General features: G+C 41.6%; 1 protein-coding gene across 1 annotated transcript in view; it reads left to right on the top strand.

Moving 5' to 3' along the window:
- The window catches only part of LOC111861859 (lachesin-like), a 631,469-nt gene that overhangs the window by 585,937 nt on the left and 19,458 nt on the right, over positions 1-26,074 (top strand). Inside the window, exon 4 of the mRNA XM_023846784.2 lies at positions 21,372-21,493. Within this exon, the coding sequence (XP_023702552.1) occupies positions 21,372-21,493 (122 nt within the window). The remainder of the gene's footprint in view (positions 1-21,371; positions 21,494-26,074) is intronic.

Raw genomic sequence — 26,074 nt, 5'->3', positions numbered from 1 at the left:
CGGTGGCAGCATAGGCGCACCGAGCAGAAGGACAGTGTTTATTAGAGGGACAGACACCAGACAATGAGAAGTCCCTAAGATTGCTGGGAGGAACACGAAGGCTAACATTTTCCGAAAGCGAATTGCAGGATTTAAGACCACGAAAGACCTGAACAAGAAAAAGTGCATCAAGGTGATATCTCCGTTTATGTAAAGATTGCAGACTTCATTTCTCTAAATCATCAGTGTAATTATATGAAATATGAGGGAAAAAACGATAAAAACAGACGGACGCAAACTTCTGCTGGATGCGCTCAAGCTTATTGGCATCAGTCGAGGTGATGGAGTTCCAAACTACTGAGGCATATTCCAACTTGGACCTGACTAAAGTAAAATATAGTACATACAGACTCTCCAGGGAGGAAAACCTGTAGGTAATGGAGCGAATAAGGCCTAAAAGCTTTATGCATTCAGAAAATATGTAATTAACATGTGTGTGAAAATAATAATAATGTTATGAAACAGTTTATGCAGTTGTGTCCAGCAGCCTGTTCAATATATTTTCTTGAACGCAGCTGTGAGTCCAGTGCATCCAACGGGATGACTAGTGGGATAAAGAGTTCTATCTTATGGGATTTGTTTCCGAGGCGAGATGTTCCTCCGAAACATCTTTTGACTTTCAACGGACTGTACTACAGTATAACCCAGAAGACAGAAGAACTCTTCATAGCCACCGTTGTGAGAACCTCAGTTCTTACATGATTAGTCGGGTGATAAATGAATAATGAATTGAAAATATTGAAGGAAGGAGTCGCGGGCATGTTTGAGTTACGCCGACATTTTCTGGAAGGATGAAAGGAAACCATGAGGGAACCTTTGTCGGTATAGGCGGTCTCAGTGCCGAGATTTCAATGTAGCAGCGTGACTCGGACTCAACTTCTCACGTGTCCTCCTGATAAAAACAGTTGGCAGTTTGGACAATCCTCCTGGCCTCCTCGTTGAAATGTGTGACACATGACACGTAATAGAGCGTAGTAAAATACATTATCGTCTGTGAACTTAGCGTAATACAACTGTACATAAACGGCATCTTAAGAGGAAGGAAAAAGACCTAAAAGTGAAAGAAAGAAAGAAAGAAAGAAAGAAAGAAAGAAAAATAAATAAATAAATAAATAAGTGTTCTTACAGCATTTGAAAGGCTCAGCGGGGGATTGAAGGGCGTATTGCTTTGGTTACAATTCAAACCGAAGTGTGGAGCTGGAATTGCACACTAGGCACAAATATTGGTTCATATCCTTTATACGGTAATAATTTTTTATCGGTTTTATTGGTTGTGTGTTGTTGGTCGTGGAATATTTTAAGATATTATTTCGTCCATTGCCTGCAAGAGATGTGACGCGTTATCTTACGTCCATCGCCGCGACAACCGCTACAAAAGGAACGGACACTTCCACGGCAACGAATACGTGGAAACTGGGGAGTTCCCGCAGCGACAAATCATAGCAACGAATTGTCGTTGAGTAAGAAGGCATGAAACGAAACACGTTACTGGTGTAAACTATAAGGAGCGTTCCCGAAGCAACGGATTGCTGAACATGTGAGATCGAAACTTGGCGAGGGGTATCCTCTATTGAGTCCACGTCCGGCTTATACTATAAAGACCCCGGCATCGAACGGAAGCATTGAGTATTGGGCCAGAAGTCAAGTGATATTGCAAGTGATAATAATTGTAAGAGTGAGTGTTCAATAAAGATTCACTAAATCCGAGACCCACGTGAAGTTATTTATAGCGTGACATACCCAGCACGTGACAATATCCTTTGTACGGTAATAATTTTTTATCGGCTTTATTGGTTGTGTGTTGTTGGTCATGGAATATTTTAAGATATTATTTCGTCCATTGCCTGCAAGAGATGTGGTGAACTATCAGGAACCTTAACATTGTCACGTGTTAGTTTTATCCGCGGGGTTCTGATTCGTAGGTGGAGGAAACTGAATAAAGAGCTGAGAGACATATTTGACATCTACTTGTTTCTCTTTAGGTAACGAACATGTTGGCTTTTGAGTTAAGCTGAAGATCTTGCTGCCGATCACAGTGGCCGCGCGGTCTGATGCATGAACCGTCTTCGCTCGCTCAAACTCTAGTATCGTGGGTTCGAATCCCACTCAAGGCATGGATATCTGTGTTTGAGTTGTTTCTGTTTTGTGTTGTTTTGTATGTAGGTAGCGGCCTTACCACGGGCTTATCCCCAGTCTAAGGAGACTTCCCGTCTCTGTAAAAAAGATTACGAAAGTGAAGGAGAGGCCATGGCTCAACAAAGGGTTGTAGAGCCATTGTTGAATGAAGTTTTTGGGTGGCAGGAGCGTCCATCATATTACTATTAATAGTGGGAAGCTATTCACCACTAAGACCCTTCTCAACTCTTCTCCCGTAGCTGCTCTATCACTTCGGACCTGTCGCGTTTCGAAGAAACATGCCTCATTGTTCGAAATACGGCAGTAGCTGCGGGACAAGACGGAGAAGGGAATTGGTGGGAAATGAACTTCCACTAATAATAGAAATATGACGGACGCTTTCCAGAGAACAACTGGCTGGCAGTAGAACTGATCATCTGCCACGGACTGAATTTTATTTCACGTGCCAGACTGTACCCTTTAATTGTGGCCTCGTACATCTATCTTTATTCATGTTACTCCATTTTGAAGTATAGGGCTTCCTTGAAACGCTGTTTCACTTCAGTTTCTTAATCTTAGACAGTCAGTATGATTCCTTGGACGGTGGATTAGCCAGTCACAAGGCTGCTACCTACACAGGATAAAAGCACACAGACATCCGTGATTTGAGTGGGATTCGGACCCATGATCCCAGTGTTCGAGCAGGCGAAAACACTTGATGCTTTATTCCCTGCAATTATGACCTACATATTAAAATGTAAGGTAAAAGATAAGGCAAAGCTATCCCTGTAAGAGGCCGTGGAGGGCCATATGGTTGTGAGACGCCGAGGCTTCCACATTTTCTTTAGATAGTCGGCTCACAAATGGCGGTGAGTTTGTCAGCCTTACGCGCCGGCCGCTCTTTACCCCAGGAAGATTCCTGGTACTCATTTCTGTTACAGGCTGAGTCGATCCCAGGGCCATAGTGCGGCTGGAAGGGTTAGATCAGTTGAAAAATCTAATTAACTCATCGGGAATCGAACCCGCGACCTTCCATCTTGTAGCATAGTGCCTCAAACAATTACGCTACTGCGTGCCCCCTGTTAATATGTAATATATTGTCACGTTACATACCCAACACGCGACAATTTAAAATAACCTTATCGAATTTTGAGGAATTTTATGAGATTATGTGCGCATATAGTTTAGGTAATAATTAACTGCTGAAAGTGAGGGAGTACGGACAGAGCTAAGTAGCGGCCGGAGAGGTGACCGGATCTGAAAAGAATTAAAACGTTTTAATTTTTATGACGTGACATGGAAGTGACGTAATTACGTATCTCATGAACTTCTGTGGCTGGTCACACACATGGCCTGGACTGTCAGAAATGGTCGCAGATATTCGCAGTGTCCGCAGAGATAACAGTCACCGCCTCCAGCAAAAGGCACATTTCATTTCAGCACTTTTCAGTTAGACTCCTTTACTTCACAGTGAAATTAAAACTGTTACTGTATGTCTAGAGATTTAAGAACACATTAGTCCTATTTTCGGATTAGATTTCAAAATGCCTGCACAATATTTGCAGATGGACTTGACATCTGGGTTCATTTAACTTACGTTACTCTAAGCCAGTTGTCAGGGGTGGAATGTAATTATGAAATAAATGTGATACAGGACGTGGGAAGGGAGGAAGGTTGAACTCCAAAATAATTTTATCTTTAATTTCTGTGTATAATGAAAATTGAACAGTATATTACTCCTTGTGTTTACCTTATTTCATACGCTATTTAACTCTCTTTAATCGTATGCCCAGAGTAATCGGTGTGGACAAATGTTGTGAAGTTTTAGAGAGATCAATGAAATGTAAAAGTAGGCTCAGAGACGATACATCGATATGTATCGAGATTATCAAAGCCATGAAGCTGGAAATCTAGCCCTTTCTTATTAGATAAAATTGAAGAAATATATTCCTTGAAATATATAATTTGTATTTTAAGGATGATCGCTACAAAGCTCATAGGACTCTGTATTATTTTTCTTAATTTCTTTGTTGCTTCCCTTTTACTTCCCTTCCTTATTTGGAAATCTGAGTAGCTGATTCTGAATATATTGTGACGTGTATATCCATTCCTAGGCACCGGCTCCGTAAACACGTTCACGCAAAGCATACACATGCAACAGAAGGGCATCAATTGCTAGGTAACGGATCAGTAAACACACATCATTAATAATAGAAGTCGGTGTTTTCTGTGAGGTCCGTACCTAGGACTTATAAAAGGACACAGTAATAGAAGCAGCAGTGGCCCCAGCGCCTCTTTGTCCACCACAAATCCCATTTGACCAGATCCGGGATCGAATCCGGGCCGCCGCCGTGGGAAGCCAGCGACTAACCGCTTGAGCTATGGCGCGGCCTCGTTCTGAACTATATGGAGAAGTAAATTTTCTTGGCACTACCGGGATTCGAACTCCGAACTCTCGGTCTTCCAGCCAGTAACCAGTCGCTATACAGACTGCGCTATCCCGACTCACGATCGTTATGTAAGTTGTAATTTATGTTATTTGTAAATCAACTCTTACAAACATTACAATGGTGCAAAAATTTATGACTGTTTTTGATGAATTTAAGGATTGCGAAATCTGTACTTTAGTAGTAAGGTTCGGAAACATCAAATGAAATCTCAGTAACAGTTATATAGGTCTCTAAATCTAGAAAAAGGTTAAGTAGGAAAGAGGTCCTTATGGATTCTGCTCGAAATTGTTTTCCTGTGTTATACTAGTTCGGTGTTTGCACTCTGAATATTTGTTAACTTTTCGTTTAGGTTAATTATTCTCTATGGAATGATTGCCTTGCGGTCTGTGACAGTAACTTACTGATTCTGCTTGTATGGTACAAGCCAATGCTAACGAATCGAAGCGAACAAACCCTTATGAGCTCTTATCCTTTGTGCAGTTGTTGCAAAGCAGATCTCTTGTTGTGGGGTGCAGGGTGCGTTTTGACCGTAGTAACGGATCATCGCCCGCCTGTCTGCACCTTCCCGGCCGTTAAGCTGCTTACACGCCGGTCGGTCTGTCGGTCTCTGGGCGTAATCGCTCCTGCAGGGCCGCTTCCAGTCGAAATTTGAGCAACACTACTTTGCATCTTATAAATAAATTCACGCTTTACATCACTCCAATGGCTATTCAAATTAGTTTTTTCCCCTTGCTCTATTCCCCTTTCACCCTGAAGGGAGAGGTTCTATTTTGAAACGATTTTATTCATTTCTTATCAGAGATAGCGTAAATGTAAAAGTGGCTTATGTAATTGAGAAAAGAATCCCTTACGAAATATCGCCCATTTTATCTTGTTTAATAACTGATTAGCATCTTTCTGGAGGATATTTCCTGGTGTTAGGAAAATAAATGCCGATCACAGTGGCCTCGGGGTCTAAGGCATGAACTGCCTTTGCTCGCTCGGACACTGGGATCGTAGGTTCAAATCCCACTCAAAGCATGGATGTCTTTGTGCGCTTATCCTGTGATTATATTGTTCTATGTGTGGGTAGCGGCCTTGCAACTGCCTGATCCCTCGTCCAAGGAGTCCTGCCGACTGTGTATAGGATTAAGAAACTGAAAAATCGGCCAAGGTTCAAAAAGGGCTGTAGAGCCATAGATAGATAGATGCGAAAATAAAAGTTCACTATTATTTCTCTCACCTCTGCCCACTGTATTGTCGAAGTTCAGTTCACATTCTGACACAGTTTTCTTTTCTTTACATGTTAGGCCTAAAACAAGTGAATGCCTTTATCCGCCTCTACATCCCCATTCAGCGTTTCCTGGTTTTCCTCTAACGCTTCGTCCTATAGGCTCATAGTTCCACACCCTTCTCGGCCGCCCATAATATCATTTCACCACTTTCGATATGCTGCATCACTGGGCCTGTGTATACGTGGTAGGTAATTAGGGACTTTTTTTTCCTTGGCACTACAGCCCCAGTGGGCCTGTGTATACGTGGTAGGTAATTAGGAACTTTTTTTTCCTTGGCACTACAGCTCCAGTGGGCCTAGGCCTACCTCCATGAACTACATGCCTCTACCTGTACACAAACACAGAAAAACGCAAATACACAAACTAAATATCCATACCCTGAGTGGGATTCGAACCCACGATCCCGGTTTCCAAACGAGCGAAGACAGTACATGACTTAGACCGCTCGGCTACCGTGAGCGGCAATTAGGGACATACCGTAGTGTAATACAGTGTAGTATGTAGTAACGTCTTCTCATGTATATGTCATGTAGACTAGCTGTATGAACTTTTATCCACCCAAAGGTCTCCTGTTCTTGTTTTGTTTGTCTGGTGTGTGGCCTGTGTCTCAATATCGTGTGGCATCAGTGATTTAATTAATATTATCGCGTGTTGCCTATGTAACAAGACAAATAAATTCACGCAGGTCTTGGATTTGGTGAATATGTTTATTGGCCAATCTCCTCTACATTTACAAGTACATATATCATCCACTTATAACGTCGTCAGATGTTTCTTACAATGCTGTTATAGTTACTGCTTGCACCGCTGATCTCGGTGAAGTCTTCTGTTCCCTCGGAGCTGCCTGAAGACTAACTACTATTCTAAGGTCAGCTTCAAGGCCGCGCCATATCTCAAGCGGTTAGTCGCTGGCTTCCCACCACGGCGAACCGGGTTCGATCCCGGGTCTGGTCAAGAGGGACTTGTGGTGGACAAAGTGGCACTGGGGCTGGTTTTCTCCGAGTACTTCGGTTTCCCCTGCCAATCTTCATTCCACCAATTGCTCCACAATCACCCTCACTTATCATCTGGGGCTGGTACAATAGGCCAGAAGTGGCCGCAGTACAAGGGACTTAGTCCCACCCCACTAGCAATAATAATAAAAATGTCAGCTACAAACTGCAAACTGCTCTCGTCTTTCAGACGGAATGGAGCACACTCTGTAGGTGCCTTTGGTCTCGGCCGCTGTTATGCAACTAACCTTTTGTTGTCCTTTCATCTCCGGGGAAACGCGTTTGTTGCTTAAGGTACCTCTAGGCAACGACCCACTGTTATTGCGTTTCCATGGAAATATACATTCCGGGTTCCTGACACGCCACATTATTCTTCTATGTACGATATTATTATTATTATTATTATTATTATTATTATTATTATGGCTCTACAGCATTTTGTTGGACCCTGGTCCTTGATCCTATCCACAGTCGGTAGTACTCTTGGGACGGGGAATGAGTCCGTCGCAAGGCCTCCAACTACACACAGGACAACACACAGACATTCATGCCTCGAGTGGATTCGAACCCACGATCCCAGCGTTCGAGCGAGAGAAGACAGTTCATCCCTCAGACCGCGCGGCCACTGTGAATGGCTGACGTACTGCATAGAAATATTTTTAGCTGCTAGATGAAAGTTCTGAAATTTCCCAGTTTCGGTTTACCATAGCAATGATCTGTCGAGCGTAAAGAAGATAATTGTAGGAGGTCACGAATGAGCGAACAGTCTTTTGTCTCATTGTGGAGATTTTTCTGTTCTGTGAGTATTGATGATATATTGATATGAATATATGAAGTGCGACTATTTTTTGTCATGCAGTGAGTCTTAGTTTATGAAGGCATTGGAGGTTGCTTGCCTTATAAAACATGCACTTGAGAAATGTTCACACAGACCAGTTAAAAATTTGTTCATCGAGTCTGTTGAGAAGAGAAATTGCTGACACACATTGTCAAACTCGCTACTTCCTAAACATAAAATTAATTTATAAATTTTAGGTTTGTTAATGTAGTGTGTAGAATCAGTTAGAGACTACCCTTTTCATGATAGTGTGACGTATATACCCATTGCTAGGCAACGAATCGGTAAACACATTCCCGCGGAAGCAAACGCGCCCAACAATAGGACGTCCATTGCTAGACAAAAGATCAGTCAACGCGCCTCCTTAACAACAGAGGCTATGTTTTCTGCGTGGTCCGTGCAAAGTGGCTATAAAGAAGTGTTCATTTGAGAAGAGTTAGTTGTCAGGAGTTGAAAGATTTCAGTTGAAAAAAGAGTTCATTTGAGTTAGTGTTTGTCAAGAACTTGGTCAAATTCTGGAGCTGGCGGTTCAAGGTGATTGAGGAGAAATTACAAGGAAGGAATTAGACTTTGGAGAGAAGACTTCGAATGTGATTTTAAGTGAAAGTGACAATATTTACTTAAATAGTGATGAATTCTTGGTAAATGGTTTGTGAATAGCAACGATAATTAACCCACATATACATGAATCAAATCGCCCTTTGTTACAAGAAATGTCTAAACTTCTCTGTTTATTCTAAATAATTTCATTATTATTTTTATTTATAATTCTTTTAATAAGAAGTGTTTTTCTGGAATCGTACAGTGTATAACAAACACGAATCTTGTATTAATATTTTAAATTTATCGGTGGCTTTAACGGGCCGTTCTCTGATCTCATATAGTTTCAAGCTCCCTGGTACGTAACAAATCATACATTACATACAGATCTACAGGTACCAACCGTACAGGAAGCAATACGCAAGAAAGCCACCACACATCATAACGCCATAGAAAACCACCCCAATCAGCTCATGGAACAACTCCTGGAACCAGTAAGCAACAAAAGACTCAAAAAACTGTGGCCAAGTGAACTACTCTTAAGTTAATGTATAGATACTAATTATAGATTATACAGGTGATTTCGCTGGATATCAACCTGTTCATGCCACTAGTCATTAGTATATCTAATGAGTAATCAGCACTTTAGCTTATAGAATTATGTAATATTCTGATTGCTAAAATTTAAATAAATAAAAACAAAATATAGTTTCAACCATTAGTTCATGGAGACCATCCAGCAAACTGACTTCACGGATCAGAATTTTTCTTCAGAAACTAACAGTCCCTCAGCCAGTCAAGAAGTGGGTTCTCCAGCGGAGGCATTTAAAGTCCCGCTGATTTATTCCAGAGATGTACTTGAAACATACCAAAATCTGTATTCTGATCTAGCTCCCCACGTCATGTCGTCTTTAAACAAATACTTAGTGTCTGTGTAATTAACACCACAAAACCACGGGAACTTTTGCATCTAGCAGACTCCCACTTTGTAAACATTTATCTGACAAGCTTTTAAGCTTGCATTAGGCAAAAAGCGTAGAATGACGTAACATAATACAGTTCTTGTAGCTCCTATATGCGTTGTTTGCGATCTTGCGCACTTCATTATCTTCGATGTTTGATTTTTGCAGGCAGGGACCTAAAATTGCAGATGAAAATCCGTTGTTTAAAGGTAATAACACTACGTGCTTTAAACAGCCCATTTGTATTTCGTGAAATATTCACCAGTAAATGTTGAAATAAAATTTGTAATTTGTTCATCTTACTGGGGTCTCTGTATGAGAAGCATTTTTTAATCTCTTTCCTCATTTTTAAAAAATGAAAGCAGGCTTATGCAATCACTATGCTCCCTTTGTGTCCCACCATTACCTTCTGAATGCCTCTGTCAATCTTTATGAAAGTTGGTACGTAAATCATGGCAGTTGTGCCAATCTCAACGGCATACTTCATAAATCCTTCCCATCGGTCTGTGTGTCTGTATGTGTATCCCGCTTCTGTTGCTAGGCAAAGGCTAAGTAAAACCGTTACCGCGGCAGTGAATGCACACGCCCAATAGACGCACTGGTATCTATGCGATCCATGTCGTATCAAAGGAAAGCAGACTATTAATTCTTCTCAGAACATCTTGTTAAAATACGTATTAAAATGCCCAGCTCGGTCTCCATTTAAGGCAATAGTAATGATTCACGTAAAAGGTAAAAAAAAGTAAAGTTGTCCTTGTACTCAACGAATTAAACACTACTCCATGAAGACGTATGGGGGAGTGGATGTATAGATCCACATTTACTTGTCCTCGGCACTAGTTAGATGTGAGTGGTCAGCTTCAAGCCTCGGCGGCTATACCCCCGGGGAAAGAGCCCCCGATACCCAGTGGATATGAGGTTGGGTGGACCACAGAGTCGGTCTGGACGATTCTGAGAAGAGAACATTCATGATCCTACCGGGGCTCGAACTCCGAACCTATATTATTTAATTCGCGCAACAATTTTTAGTGTGTACCCTTAAACAAAATTTAATTGAAAACTGCCAAGGTGTTTGTAGGTAAACTCTCTACATGCACAGACATACTCGACTTTGATTTTAAGCTCATTTCTCACCCGCATTAAGCAGTACGTAGAACTTCCCCCATAAACCTCCATGGCACTTTGAAGGTGAACAGTGGACTAGAGGCAATAATTACATATTCCGGTCTTCTGCTGTGGAGGCTCCAACCGCTTTCCTACTGTGGAAAGAATCCAGTACTCCCTGTTGGCCCCTGAACCGGTGTGCGTGTGGTTGAAGCGAGAATAATCTCCACCCCTGCTGGGAATCAATCCCCGGCCTAGCTCATATCCAGCGCTTTACTGACATCAGCGCACCAGACATCACATAACTCAATACTTCTGGCGAAACTTAGGTCTGTTTTCCGCACAGTTCTCCTCTGTTTCGTTCTTTCCTTCCTGCTTTCCCTTTGTGCTTTTTGAAACATCGGTTTTGCGAGTTGGAGCGAATTGTGACGGATGTGTTATGTGTATCTGTGTGTATATAATATGTATAAGTGTGTGTTATTCCAAACTGCTGCTATATGTCAGCCTTCCATAAATCAACTTGTATTTGTTACCCTTTTCATACACGAATTGCGGTTTCTTCTTCGCAATTCTTATTTCACCGTTTCTTTTTAGTCAGCCGAAAGTAAAATAAAAATTAATACTGTCTTACTGCTAGCATTAAGACATATTATTATAATTTTTTTGTTTCTTTGTTTTTTCCTTCTATAATTATTTCTTTTATTTCTTCTTGTTTTCCATTGTTTGCTTTCTTCCTTTCTCTTATACATTTCTAATTTGTTCATTTCAAACCTTCATTATCCACTCTACTTTTGCAGTATTCAAGACTAAAATATATATGTGTAAAACGGTTGTTTCCATCCTCTGTGTGAGGCTGTGAAACGTGATTTCCTACTGCGATAAAAGAACACAAATTGCAAAGTGCATACAGAAATATTTCTACCAAGGAAGGTGAATGAAGTAAATTGCTAATTTAGAAAATTATATGTGACTATATTTCTAAATGTACAGAGTTCACGAAACATTATTATGACGGTTAAACACTGAAGGTCAAGTTGGACTGGACATGTGGCGCGGGTACATTAAATAAGAAATCCAGACAGAATTCACGAAAGGAAAACATTATCTTGGAAGACCAGTCACATCAAGCACATACGAGTACAGCATGAGCGTAGTAAATTTGATGTTACAGAAACATTTCCAGGCTGTAAAATAGAACTACTTGGGGATCGTGTCCAGAGCTTTGGTATTAGTTGTGCTGGTCTTGCGGGTTATGCTACTAGGGAATCTGATGAAATTCGGTCGAGTTGGCTTCGGGTTCTTCACTTATACACAGTGTGTCCAGCTTCTGTTACGACTGTGTTCAATAAAAATACAAGACGTGAATTATTTTCAAAATTTCACTCCTTTATTCAAAATAGTCTCCTTCTGAATCAATACACAGCTGGAATCAATTGAAATGTTTCGAGAACAGTCAGTGCACTCCTTTTGTGGAATCGCATTTAAAACTTCTGTAGATTCCCTTTTGATGTCCTGATGGTGTCGTCACGGTCTCCTTTCATCCCAACTTAACTTCTGGGACAACCGGAAATCTGCTGGAGCCAAATCTGGCGAATACGGAGGATGATCAAGGACTGCGATCTCTTTTCTGGCCAAAAAATCCCGCACGATCTTCGATTTGTGAGGTGGGGCATTGTCGTCGAGGAGCGACCAGGAACCTTGCTCTCGATATTCAGGTCGAATTCGAATAATTCTCGCCCACAAACGATTGAGGACTCCGAGATAATAATCAGAATTCACTGTTTGACCTGACAGAAATTCCTTTGGAATCGAAGAAAACGGTTAGTAGTGTCTTTACTCGACTCTTTTGCACAACTAATACCAAAGCTCTGGACACGATCCCCAAGTAGTTCTATTTCACAGCCTGGAAATATTTCCGTAACTTTCTTTGGTATCGGCTTCTTTGGGCTCAACCACGCTGCACTCTGCCTCTTTGTGAGAGGCTCATATTGAAAACACCATGCCTCGTCACCAGTAACAATCATTTTTGTAAATTTTATATCACTCTGGGCCGACCGTAACATGTCTTTGGAGTGTTCCACTCTGGCATGTTTTTCATCGCCTGACAGGGCGTGCGGTTCGAACAGCGCACAGACCTTCCGTTTGCCCAAATCCTGGGTCAAAATTTGATGCACAGTACTTTTTGGTATTCCAAAAAGCTCCTCGATGAGTCTTGCAGAACCACTTCTGTCTGATGCAAGGATTTCGGTCACTTTTTTCACATTTTCTTCAGTGCGACTTGTTCTCGGCTTTGATGCACGTGGAGTGTCTTCAGTGTTCACCCTGCCGTCACGAAATACAGCATACCATCGAAAAATGTTCGAACGACTGAAACAATCACTACTGTACACACCTTTCATCATTTCATACGCTTCTCCGGCTGTTTTTCCTAACTTCAAACAAAATTTGATGTTGGCTCACTGTTCAACCGTCATATACCGACGAGCGTCAGAACAGTACTGCTACATTCAAGGTTAGAACACTTGATGCAGCGAGGCTTGCGCTTTGAAATTATAGACAGCCACAGCTGAAACTTCAAGAATCTTAACGCCACAACTCGCCAACAGATGGCATTGAAGGGCAAAATTTAAAAGAATGAGTCCTAACGGATCCTGGACACACCGTGTATATTCGACTTCGAGTGCCTTGAATAATCCACGAATTTATATCACAACCTTCTTGCTAAGAGATGATGGCACATAGGCGTGTCAGTAAAATTTGCATCCTGCTCCAGAGGCTTACAGTGAATTTGCTGTACAAATACGAAACTACGAGGAAATTCTGTAGCTTGTGGATTGATGCCAATGCATCAGATATGTCGATATGAAACGCAAACCGACCTAACCAGTACCTGCAATCATAGTAGGTCACGCTATCGGGGACGAAAGAGAAATCAAATGCGGTATCATCACCAATACAGAAACTAGTGGAATTCCAGAATATGGACCGGTATGTGCCGCGGTAGGCAGGTTATTTCGGGTTATTGAAAGCAGTGTCATATAAATACTACATCTCCTTTTTGACAGCGAGTGGTTTTGTTTGGGATCGATTAATTGTATATGTGTTAACACATAAACGGCGAGGGAATTACATTTTTAAAAGCACTCTTTGTTCTTCTTATGCCGACGATCTGAACGATGTAGGTTCAATAATTCAGAGATTCCGAAACGCGGCTCCTGAATCGCGTGCCTGTTGAAACAAATTTTGAATTGTTTCAGCTCTCCTACTGAATAAGTAGATTTGGAAGGGTGTACTGCATAATGCAACACTAAAATTCCCAGCGGCCATCATTTAAGTGTTTTAATGTTACTTCAGACCATTCGTCAGTTTGTGGCCTAAAGTAAAGTGGAATATATTATTGGCCATTGCGGATGGAAATCGTGGTTCCCGACGAGTTTTAACGGAAGTCTTCCGAGACGAAGGCAGAACGTGTCCAGCAGTTTATGAGCTGCTAGGAAGAGACAGGGAGAATGGTGGGAGACCGGATGGACGGACAGACATGTAGAAAGACGGATATGTATTCCGTCCACATATGGGGTTCTTCTCTATTTAGTCAAGAACCTCTAATAACTTGCAAAAGCAGGTCACAGTAGCCGCGCGGCCTAAGGCATGAACCGTCTTCCCTCGCTCTGACGCTGGGATCGTGGGTTCGAATCCCGCTTAAAGCGTGGATGATTTGTGTGTTTATGCGCTTATTCTGTGTTTGTGTTGTGTGTTTAGGTAGCGGCCTTGCGACGGGCTGATCCGCCGTCCAAGGAGTCCTACTATCTTTGAAAAATGATTACGGAACTGAATAAGAGGCCAGGGCCCTGATTGGGCTGGAAAAACCATTGAAGAAAAAATTGGGGAAAAGATCTGTATAATACGCTAAAATATTTGGAGGATAACACGGAAGATAGAAAGAAAAAAGTATGAGAGAACAAAGAAAAAGAAAGAAAGAAGTACTCAAGTAATGGAAGAAATAGGCAAAGTAATATACAACAAACTGCAGGAACAAAGGAAGGCCGGGAAAGTAAAACCAACGAATGAGAGAGAAACACGGGCAAATAAAAAAAATAAAGGTGAATAAGAAGAAAGATAAACAAGGAAATATGTATGTAGGCTACTAAGAAGATAAAACAATTTGCAAGGGAATGAATGAATGAATGTATGAGGGGAAGAGGAGAGAAGAAAGGAAGAGAAAGGAAGGAGGGAAGTAGGAGGGTAAGAAATAAAGAATTAGTACTGCAGTGCGTTTGCTATTCTAGAGTTACAGTGAGGGCTGTTGATCTCGATTTAATGCACTAAAGTAACACAACGACAGAATCACTTCCATCGTGCTGTAACTGCTCAACATTGTACGATGTAATGTAATGTTCCAAAAGCGGCGAACCCCCAAGGTTTCTCTTGGATCTTCAAGATTTTCGCCCTCAGCCGATTGAACGTCCTGAAATATGACTCTGCTGTTTAATGACGCATGGCCTCGTGAGCACGTGATTGTTGTGCAGGAAAGTGCGGTGTAATATGTAAATGGAAATCGGTAATATTTCACTCGGCGGGGAATTCAAGAGCAGTGGGTGATTCTTGCGATTTCGAGACCTTTCAAGGGGGGATCTAGAAGCACATAAATGCAGTGTGTGTCAAAAGTTGCTACTTAATAGGGTATTTTCTTAGAATATCATAGTAATGTAAGAACAATTTATCTTTACAAAGAATAGTAGTAATTTCTGGCATATTAAGTTACGTATTGAGAGCAACGACAACCCGTGCTGCACTGTTCGAGAAACCGTGAATATTCTGCATAAAATTCGAAAAAAAAAATGTGGCTTTGAATTTTTATTTGGGATTTATTTAGCATTAGTAGGGGCACATGGTAGCATAGTTGCTTGAGGCACTCTGCTAGATGCCGGAAGATCGCGGGTTCGAATCCCAATGAGGTGGATTGTTCAAATGATCTAATTCTTCCAGCCTGATTATGGCCCTGGGGTCGACTCAGATAATGAGTACCAGGAATTCTCCTGGGGTGTAAAGGGCTGCCGGTGCGTAAGGCTGATAACCTTTGCTTCATTTGTGAGCCAATTGTCTAGAAAATGTGGGACCCTCAACGTCTGACAACCATATGGGCCTCCACGGCCTTCTACAGGGAAAGATTTACCCTTTATATTTAGCAGTAATTTCTTGGTCCATCAGATAGAAGTGGCAATTAAAACGCCGATAGTGGATGCGTTAAACTCACCCTTGAACTTTCAAAAAGATTTATGATAACGGATTATCTTAGGAAGTGCATTATTCTTCGACCAAACAGATCGAAATATGTTAGTTCTGGGTTTAGAAATGTTACCATTCTTAGTTGGGGGAACGCGGTAGCGTAGTTGGTTGAGGCACTATGCTACAAGCCGGAAGGTCGCGGGTTTCAAGTCCCAATGAGGTCACTGGATTTTTTCAATTGACCTCATCCTTTCAGTCGCACTATGGCCCTTGGGTCGACTCAGCCTCTAACAGAAATGAGTTCCAGGAATATTCTTGGGCGTAAAGCGCGGCCGCTGCATAAGGCTGACAACCTTACCGCCATCTGTGAGCCGATTGTCTAGATAATGTGGGACCATCAACGTCTCACAACCCTATGGGCCTCCATGGCCTGTTGCAGGGTTAGCTTTACTTTTATTTTTTTACCCTTACCAATCTTAGTTTTCTTTTGTGCACTGGACCGTAGCCAACAGTAACCGTTCCTTGGAGCCCCTTTTGCGTACCACTGGTAACAAACTTTAGATCCCTGTACTATACATGTGGGAATAACTATTATGAAATGTTTGCTACAACGTCACAAGTATTTGTTCTTTAAAGAACGATCTATTCTTCAATATATACCAGAAAATGTTATAGAAAACTACTTGTTTTCTTTCATTATTTATGACACAGTCTAAAAAACGCGATACAAAAGTTTTCCTTTGAAAATTTTGTGAGACTACAATGAAAAGATGGGATTAACCTGCTGCCACTGAAAGGCGAATGTGGCCGGTTCCTATAATGCATCCACGTACGTATAATGATATATAAGAAACTTGTATTAAGGAAGGATATACACTGAATGACAGGTTATTGTTCACATATTGACGTTTGCGACTAATGCACAGCGGGGACGTCGTTCTTAGTCGAACTCTGCAAGAAACTGAAATGTTGCTTCTGGTTCAGTTCCGTGTCTTGTGCCGTAATTTGCAGTTCCTCGACCGAATGTGTGGCACGGTTTATTCGTGTGCATCCTCCCAGACGAAAAGTTATAAAATTTCGTTAAGCACAACCTATCACTGGAGAGCTCAGTTCAGTCTGTTTTCTAGCTACTGTTCATAGCAGCGTGGTAATCGTTCGAAATTCTGTGGTGAGCTAAACACTGAGGTCATTAACAGACTAAAATGCTGAAATTTCACTTGGTACAAGATATTCCTAAAGCATGATAATTTTGGAAACATGACTCTATTTTTTCAGTCTGTACAGATATAAGACTGCGGCCGTGTGTGTATATATATATATATTGTAACGCGGATGGACACAGCGTTGCTAGGTAACTGACCGTTAAACACCTCGCGACCGAATACGCTCAAGGCAGTAATGGGAGTGTGGTTTTCTCTATGCGGCCGGCGCCATGACCGTTCCATGCGATCATTCGGTAAGCACGTTCCAACAATATAGGCTGTTTTCTCCGTGGTCAGTGTGGAGGCTATATAACGAGAGTTAAAGACAAAACAGATGGGAGTATTTGAAAGTGTTCGAGTGTTTAAGTGACAGTAAGAGTGGCCTAAACGGGAAGTTCGTAGAACACCTTAATTATGTGCAATGTTTGGAGTGATTTGAAGTTCTAGTTCCTGTGTTTTAATTGAATTACCTGGAGAGGACTAGTGTGTGCGTGCAAAGTGAATTATGAGGTGTGTGTAAATCAGTGATAGCGCTGTATTTAAGTGTAACAAGAGAGAGTGTGTAACCAAGCTGCTAATAAATCCAACCATCCGAACTAGAACCCGTCATTTCGTCACGCGTACCCCGATACACGCGACACTATATATAGCCTCCTCTTAGATGAATATCTAAGAGACTGGAGCCAGGAACAAGATGCATTGTATTGCTATAAATCATAAACATGTTTACAAATTCTGTGTGGTTTTACAAAAAGTAATTCATGCGTGAATAGTGTATTACATTGTTTAGAAAAACGCATAATATTAAAGGATTACTCTACATTTTTCAGTTCTTTTATGTGCTGCTCAGATTAATTTAAAAGAAATTACTTACGTGAAGAAATTCTTTTTTTTAAGGCAGAGCATATTCAGAGGATATGAACAATACTTGCAAGACCCGCGGTCCTCACAGCGGTGGTTATGAACAGTTCTTTCTTTTGGGATGCAATGCCGTGTTGTCCGCTAAAAATCAACCGATGTTTCGAAGGAACATTTCTCTTCCATCTTCGACCCTGGAGATGGAGGCGAAATGTAGATAAAACTCTTCATGAAGTGTAATTTACTCACCTGACGATGACCGATTGAAAGTCGAAACACGTCGCAGCGTAAGATTATTCTCTAGAGACATATACTCTTTGTAGGACGGCTTTTACAATTAGTTCATACTAAAACAAACAGGATGCACCAATGCAAACTTAATGCAAACAAATGAAATAGGTTTCACAAATGCGTGGCGTAATTATAAGAACGCACGGAAGGAAGGCAAGGTACACAAATCCAATATTATAAAGCTACGGCAGAGCCAACAGTCATATGCGGGCTCATAAACGTAATAAAAACAAGATTAGCAAATGTGTCCGGTCCACTCATAACCGCGGCAATCCGCAGAAGGAATTGTGGGGAGGAGGCTAACATCCTCTCTCATCGAATTACTTACGACAAAAAAACATGTAGCTAATATGAGAAAGGGAAGTGACGTTCTGTAATCCCGGAGTAGCGTTATTTTGGGTAAAGTGAATAATGAAAACTGCGATGAAGTCTGCCCTTGTAATAAGCAAACATTAAATTCACATAGAGCTAGTCCCTGCTTTTCTCTCCTCTTGCTTCCACTGTGGAGCATAGGGCTGATTTCTCAGTTTCATGATCATTTTACAGAGGGTGTGACTCCTTGGGCGGGAGATCAGCTTGTCGTAAGGCCTCTACCTAAACACAGGACAGCACAGACACAGAATAAACATGTGCACACATAAAATATCCATGTCTTGTGCAGGATTCGAACCCACGATCCCGGCTTCCGAGCGACCGAATACAGTACATTCCTTAGACCGCCCGACTAACGTGACGGGCTATTCCCTATTAGTTGGTACTTATTCAAATAGGACGAGGAGTGAAAACTACGCAGGGATACTGAATGGAAAAAATGTGTATAAAGACTTCAGTGCTTACTGTTACTGCAGCCACTGGCAGAAAATCTCTTCGGATAAGGGCTAGGCGCAATTTGATTCCCACCAGAGGATTGAGATTTGTCTCTTTTCCACGGCGTCGAGACCGGCTTCGGGGCCCACTCAGCTTCCTCTCCAGTCGGATATTTTATTTTCTTCGGGTTAAAGCGGCCGGGACTTAAAGCTAATCAATGACCTCCACTTAATACTTAGATTTATTGCTAGTGGGGTGGGACTAAGTCCCTTGTACTGCGGCCATTTCTGGCCTATTCTACCAGCCCCAAATGATAGGTGAGGGTGATTGTGGAGCAATTGGTGGAATGAAGATTGGCAGGGGAAACCAAAGTACTAGGAGGCAACCTGCCTCAGCACCACTTTGTCCACCACAAATCCCACTTGAGGAGACCTGGGATCGAACCCGAGCCGCCGCGATGGGAAACCAGCGACTAACCGCTTGAGCTATGGCGCGGCCTTACTTAGATTTAAGAATGCATGTAACTCCACCTCCACTTCCCCACATGTCCTCACGACGTGCTTCATAATTCAATACAGAGTCCACTGCGACCTTTTTATGCTTCTGGGACGTAGAGGCGTGTTGCAGTGGAGCATGAGAACTATATTAACGTTAGAACGTCTCATTTCAACGCAGGCTAATCTCATAGAAGTCTCTCTGTTCTTTTATTTGTTTATTTGCGTTCATCTGCGGAAACAATGAAAGCAGTTCTTTTGTCGTGTAGATTGAACAAGAGTAAAGAACTTCACAGCACAAACATATATACTTTAGTTAAATGTGCATCCATTTACGTGTATATCTTTAAATTGAAGTTGATAAAGGCTTCATTGTATTATTGCTGAGAATAAGAGTGTTCAGAAATTTCAGCTGTGCTAGGGAAATCGCTGTTGAATAAACATCTTAGGGAATATAAGCAGAGCTCCAGTTTTCTTTAATTATCTCGGACCCAGTGCACTGGATATGGGATGTGTGCTTCATTCTTGCACACGTCTTTCGTTCGAAACATGTTTCGCTCTGAGGAGTATTGAGAGAGCGACGCTAACGATACTCACAGAAGAGAGTCCTTTATTTTTGTTCCGTTCAAACTAAGACTTCAGTATTGTTACATACTTGATCCAAGTTCCAGAATGACAAATTCTCTAGTTTATGCTTACCTACAGACACAAACAGACAGACGGAGAGAACTTAATAGACACCCTATAGAGTTGCGATCTTCCTTAAAAGATGGAGAGTGAATTAAAATGGCTAAGATGAAATTTGTTCTCACTCAGGGCATGGATGTTTAGTTTGTGTACAGGTAGAGGCCTTGCGACGAACTAATCACCCGGAAGGAGTCCTACCGAATGTGTAAGTTGTAGAAAAACCGAAGCGAACTGATAAGTTCATGGAGGTAGGCCTAGGCCCACTGAGGCTGTAGTGCCAAGGAAAAGAAGAAGATGAAATTTGTAGTAATTATGTGGGACAACCAATCACAGTGGCCGCGCGGACCAATGCATGAACACTCTTTATTCGTTCGAACGCTGGGATCGTGTGTTCGAATCCCCCTCAAAGCATGGATGTCTGTCTGCTTTTACTTTGTATTTGTATTGTTCTGTGTAGGTAGCGGCCTTGCGATGGGCTGACCCCCCGTCCAGAGTTCCTACCGACTATTCTAGAAACTGAAGTGAAACACAGCGTTTCACAGATGCCCTATACTCCAGAATGGGAGCCACACGAAACAGAGACGATATACAGCAGTGGATGAAATGAGTAAAGTAGTAATTAGAGATGAATTTGAAATGTTTGAGATAGGATGACTGATGGAAAAATCGTGTTCTAAGAGTGGAAACGGTACATACCTGTATTAAACAAATATCAATATACAGTAGGCCTGTAGACCAGAAAGGCAACAAGTCATATGGTCGCCAAAATGATGACCGAAATATCAATATTGCTTGCTCTCAAAGAGAGCGGGGAGGTTTTATATAGCTCGATGCTATCACGATAATGCGATGATGATAAGGACTAATTTTATATAAATTAGTTTTACCTGTATTTACTAAAATTGCAACACTGCAACGTTGTGAATAATTGATATTGTGTGCGGCTAATTCAGTGTTATCAGAATTTGCTCTGGTGGGAAGCCCTGTAATATAGGCTGATGCGTTTGAAGCATGATATACGTAATTCATAAGTTCTTGCCAGAAATTCGTGATTTAAGGAGTATGCCTCATAACTAATGTATTCGATTAAATTTAGGATGTTTATTGCTCCAGGACGTAACTCAGATCGAAGGGCTGCTAACCTTTTCCTTTGAAATACCAGTATGCTTAGGCTATATTAATCTGAATACACGTGATATTATTTTCAGGTTTGTTTTTATGTCTGTTCTGATACAAATGGGGAACAATTCTATCTAAAATTGAGCAGTTTCTTCTGAGATGTAATCCCATGCAGTCCGTTGGAAGTTCGCAGACGTTTCGGAGTAACGTCGGTAGACCTATACCCAACAACAAGAAAATGGTACCCTTCATAGTCACTGCCCTGAGATCCTCAAATCTGAAACTTTTGCTAATTTTCCGTCTTTATGTTTTCTTTTTTTTTTTTTTCATCATGTAATGCACTAAATCGCATCTATTTCTTCTTTTGTTTCAGTGCCACCAAGCATCCGAATGTCGCCCTCAAATGGTCAGTTGAAGGCTCGCAAGGGAGGGTCTATCACGCTAGAATGCAAAGCGTCGGGAAATCCCGTGCCTAGTATCCACTGGACGCGCAAGGTAAAATGTGGATTTTGTATTCAGCTGTCATATTGCCTGTAACAACTTCACAGCATTTATAAAAATTCTCGAACGTGCCTCTTAGTTTCCCTGAGTTACAGTTTGAAGTCACTCAGATATTTAATGTAAAGTGAAGGCTACATGAACATCTACAGTAGCCAATTGTGAGTGCTAGGTGATGGCAGAGCGGGTTCTTTTCACTGATAATGAAACATACAAGCTATATAAGAATTCAGAATTACACAACTCATTCGTAGTATCAGTGAAAGTCAAATATACCTATAATATTTTGTAGAATTATACAAGAAACTAACTCCATGTTCCATAGTCCTTGAGAACCCAGCAGTCGGTCATCTGGTCAAGAAGTTTACTCTCTTTATGAAACCCGAAAATGTATTAACATATTTTCAAGATCATGCGACTGATCTATATCCCGAGCCAGAACAATCCACTCTACATCCGTATTAATACGAGTATTATTCCCCATCCATGTATAGATCTCCCAAGTGCGTTTTTCCACATCCCTTATCCCGACTGAGTATTTTTACTCATTTTTCCTTTTTCCCTCAATGGTTACACGGCCCCATCATAACCTCCTTGGTTTTATCACCGTAATGATGTTTGGTTGAGAATTCGAAGTAAGAAGTTCCTTATTATGCAGCCGTCTCCAATCTGCTGTCACGTTATTCTTCTGGTCTGAAATACTCTCCTTAGTGCCCACACCATTAAGGTATTGTCCGTAACCAGTAATTATTGGCACACAGAGATATTGGATTTTCGGACTTTATCCACCATCCTGCTTTTAAGATAACTAAGAAAAACACGACGTTTCGGAAACTAGATCTGTTTCCGTCCTCAGGTGAGGGAAAACACCTATTCTGTTGGGTCCCATAGAAAGAGCTAGCCTCAGTCACTGCGTCCAGTGATTGAGGCTCTTCTCGTACCGTTGAGCGAACACCTTGTCGAATGGTTCTGTTTTGCATTTTAGCTAGAGTATTCATTAGCTGGTCTATTCGTTGCAGTTGGAACGTAACAATATTGTCTCTGTTGTCTAGGCAGTTTCTTAGGTAGTTGTCTTTCCATGTATTCCTTGCCGCTGAAGTATGCGTTCCAATTGCAGCCGTTGCGCAGCGATGGACGATATATAGTCCGGCTTTTAGGCGGCACGCCATCGCATTATCACGACTTAGGGGTTGTAACTATAGACTCGATATTGATTGGATATTGGATTTACTGATCACTTGTATACACCACTCGGAAGTACAGGCAATTTCAACATTATCGCTGATATCCACACTACAAATCACACCACGCTAAGTCTTCTCAGTCTCCTTTCACTAGTCGTTGCTTGGTAATAGCTCTCAGCAATGGCTAGTCCTCTGCAATGTTTTCACTACAACTTTCCTGGTAACTTTGACAATGGAGATTCTTCAGCTTCCTTTGTCACGTCATTTCCTGCATGTTAACACTCCAACCTGAACTTATACCACCATCTTCTCAGCCTCGCTTGCAGAGCCCTACTCTCGACTAGCTATTCACTTGGAACTCTTGAATTGGAGTGAGTCATTCTCAACTGAACTATTCTTTATAACAATTTTGCACGGACTGAACAGAAAACAACCTCTCGAATAATTCATCTTTTGTTGCTTACGTATTTGTTGCCTCGGTAACTTGTTTAACCAGCCGATGCCTAGCAATGGACGTCTCCTCTGTCAGGATTACAAAATAAGTCTGCTACTTTTTATACAATTATTTTCACTTGATGCTAGTATTTTATCCGTACTTTTCACTTTTAATGTTTTACTAGTAACAGCTTTCTGCAGTGCGAACAATCTAAAGTGACAAATACACTAAGAATATTAGGATGACGATATTTTGTGTTTATTTTACGACCATGTCAGTATCTAGACCGCACAACGTCAGTGGTATAATGATTGGTGAATAATGAATTGAAAAGAACCGGAAGGAAGTAGTCGTGGCCTAATCCTGTGCACTATCATGGAATTTGCATTGAGGGACTAGAAAATTCACTGAAAACATCATGATGGCTGGTGCTAGACTGAGATTCGAACAGAGTTCTTTCCAAATAGACGTATAGTTTCCGGTCAAAGTCAGCCGACGTTTCAGAGGAATAGGTCGCATGTAGCTTCAAAGTCGAAGAGTAAGCCAAACGATAAATCAACATGTCGACGAAAAATATGTGGGATTGTTGTTGCTTAAAGAGACAACCGTGTAGTATATTTCAGTATCAACTATTTATTGTTGCTGCAATGAACATACTGACGAGTTTACGAGCTTCGGACAGTGGAATTTCCTACGCATCTGTACTGTCTTCTCGTTTTATTCCCTTGGCCTCCCGTTAATCCACGCTATGTAACTTAGTTGCTGACCGGAAAAGAATCGCCGGCTTCTGCTGTTCCGTTAATGTTTCGTACCAATCCGTTTCTATGGAAACCTGATTACTTAGCCGTTGCGTAGCAGCGGATAGTTTATAGGCTGCGATTGACGACTAGAGTGTCGGGGATCCGCATCCTTATACGTTGTCGCTAACAGAGGGCGAACCAATGAGCCTTGTAGCTGCCGGCGATCCTCGCTGACCGGCTAGTGCTTGAATCAATGTGGGTGGCTTCCAAAAATATGTTAACAAATAGATTCATCTGTTTTCATTTGTAGTAAGAGTGGTTCAAGTACTGGCATGCAGTGTCGCTGTTGCTATCGCCCCAAAAATTCTAGACCGGAAGCGGAACACATTGAGTTCCTCCTCACAGTTCCCTTTCAGCAACTTTAATGGTGGGTATATCGACACACGTTAGTCCTTTCATTTCAATGATTTGTAGAAAAAAAAATATAAATTGAATTCAGTAGATGGAAACGATGAGTAAGATGGGACAGAGCGCTCTGTACAGCGACTGGCTACGGCCAGAACGGCCCAGAGGGAGGAGTTCGTGTTGCGGGTGGGGGTGAGATATTTCTCCTCTTCACGTCATGCAGACTGATTCTGGGTTCTACGCAACCTCGTATCCAATGACTATAGGAGGCTCCTTCCTCTGGGGTAAAGCGGCCGGGGCATGGAGCCGACCACTCACCTCCAGCTAGTCCCAAGGTCAAGAATACATGGAACTACAACCACTCCCACATTTGTCTTCAAGTCCTAGGGATTAATTAGTTAAGCACAAGGACAATTTTTTTTTTTTTTTACTTTAGATGGAACGACGTTGCTGGTGACGGCATACGCCGTTTGGCAATCGATACATAGAAAGCATTAATGTCAAACTGTTGTTATACATATCAGTATTACTTGCTCTTCAGTGACAGGCACTGTCACTGAACCTGTAATTGGAAGTATGTAATTGCCCACACCTGTGTTGACAACTGCCACATGAAGGATGTCTGACGCAGTAGCAATTGAAATAATAACATTTGTTTGTGCAAACTGATAAGTCATCCAATCTGACGGGACTGCAGTTCATGTCAGTAATTTCTGTGGCTCATGTTGAGTAGCCACCGCCCAGAAATCATGTTATGGTGGTGATAGCAATGTTACTACTTCTATTACTGCTGCTGTCACTATTAATGCTGTTATTGCTACTGTTCATGCTTTACTACTACTACTACTAAGGGTGTATGCTGTAACATAGTTGGTTGAGGCACTACAAGCCGGAAGATCGCGGGTTCAAGTCCCGATGAGGTCATTGGATTTTTTCATTTGACCTGTTCCTTCCAGCCGCACTATGTCCCTATGATCGACTAAGCCTCTAACAGAAATGAGTGCCAGGAATTAATTAAATAATTTTCCTGGGGAGTAGAGCGCGGCCGGCGCGTGAAGCTGACAACCTTACCGCCATCTTTGAGCCGATTGTGTAGATAATGTGGGACCCTCAACATCTCACAACCCTATGGGCCTCCACGGCCTGTCACCGGGTTAGCTTTACTTACATATTATACATTTATCTTAATACTGCTTGTGATTATGATGATAGAAATAATAATTCTTGTGCCTTATGTTCGTGAAGTGCGTCGCTCGAATCGCCCCAGGGTTACCGCCATAGTGACATGCTGAGGTTACCTAGCCACTTCAGACAAATATTAGGGTAGTGCCTCGATAAGGCCACGACACCTTCCTTCCAAGTCATTTCCAATTTATTGTTCCCAATCTTCCTACGGAATGTAGTTCAGTATCGTCAAGTGAAACTTAAGTTATAAGACCTGAGTTCCTCAGAGCGGTGTCTACAGGAATGTGACTCCGTTTAGCCTGATAGAGCACTACTGAAGTTTACGGGGAACTTTTTTTCTCCATATTCGGAGTAACACGCAACAAATGAGCACACAGATTGTGATGTCTGGAAACTGAGTATTTTGAGTCTTTTGGGCAATTGAAATACATATATATACTCGTATAAATAAATAAGACCAATCATAATTAAGAAATATTAATTTCTTCTAAGTAATTTAATATCTTCCCCCACAAATTATGAATTTGTGTGTCCCTAAATTGGGGAATATATTATCAGTTGCTCTATTTACTAAACGTTCTTCTTATGATTTTACGGAATGTACGATGAATTATCCAATGAAACATAT

This window comes from Cryptotermes secundus, unplaced genomic scaffold, assembly GCF_002891405.2.
Source record: "Cryptotermes secundus unplaced genomic scaffold, Csec_1.0 scaffold1148, whole genome shotgun sequence".
In the NCBI taxonomy this organism is placed as follows: domain Eukaryota; kingdom Metazoa; phylum Arthropoda; class Insecta; order Blattodea; family Kalotermitidae; genus Cryptotermes; species Cryptotermes secundus.
The sequence above is the reverse complement of the archived record's forward strand: the minus strand, read 5'-3'. Positions and strand labels throughout refer to the sequence as shown.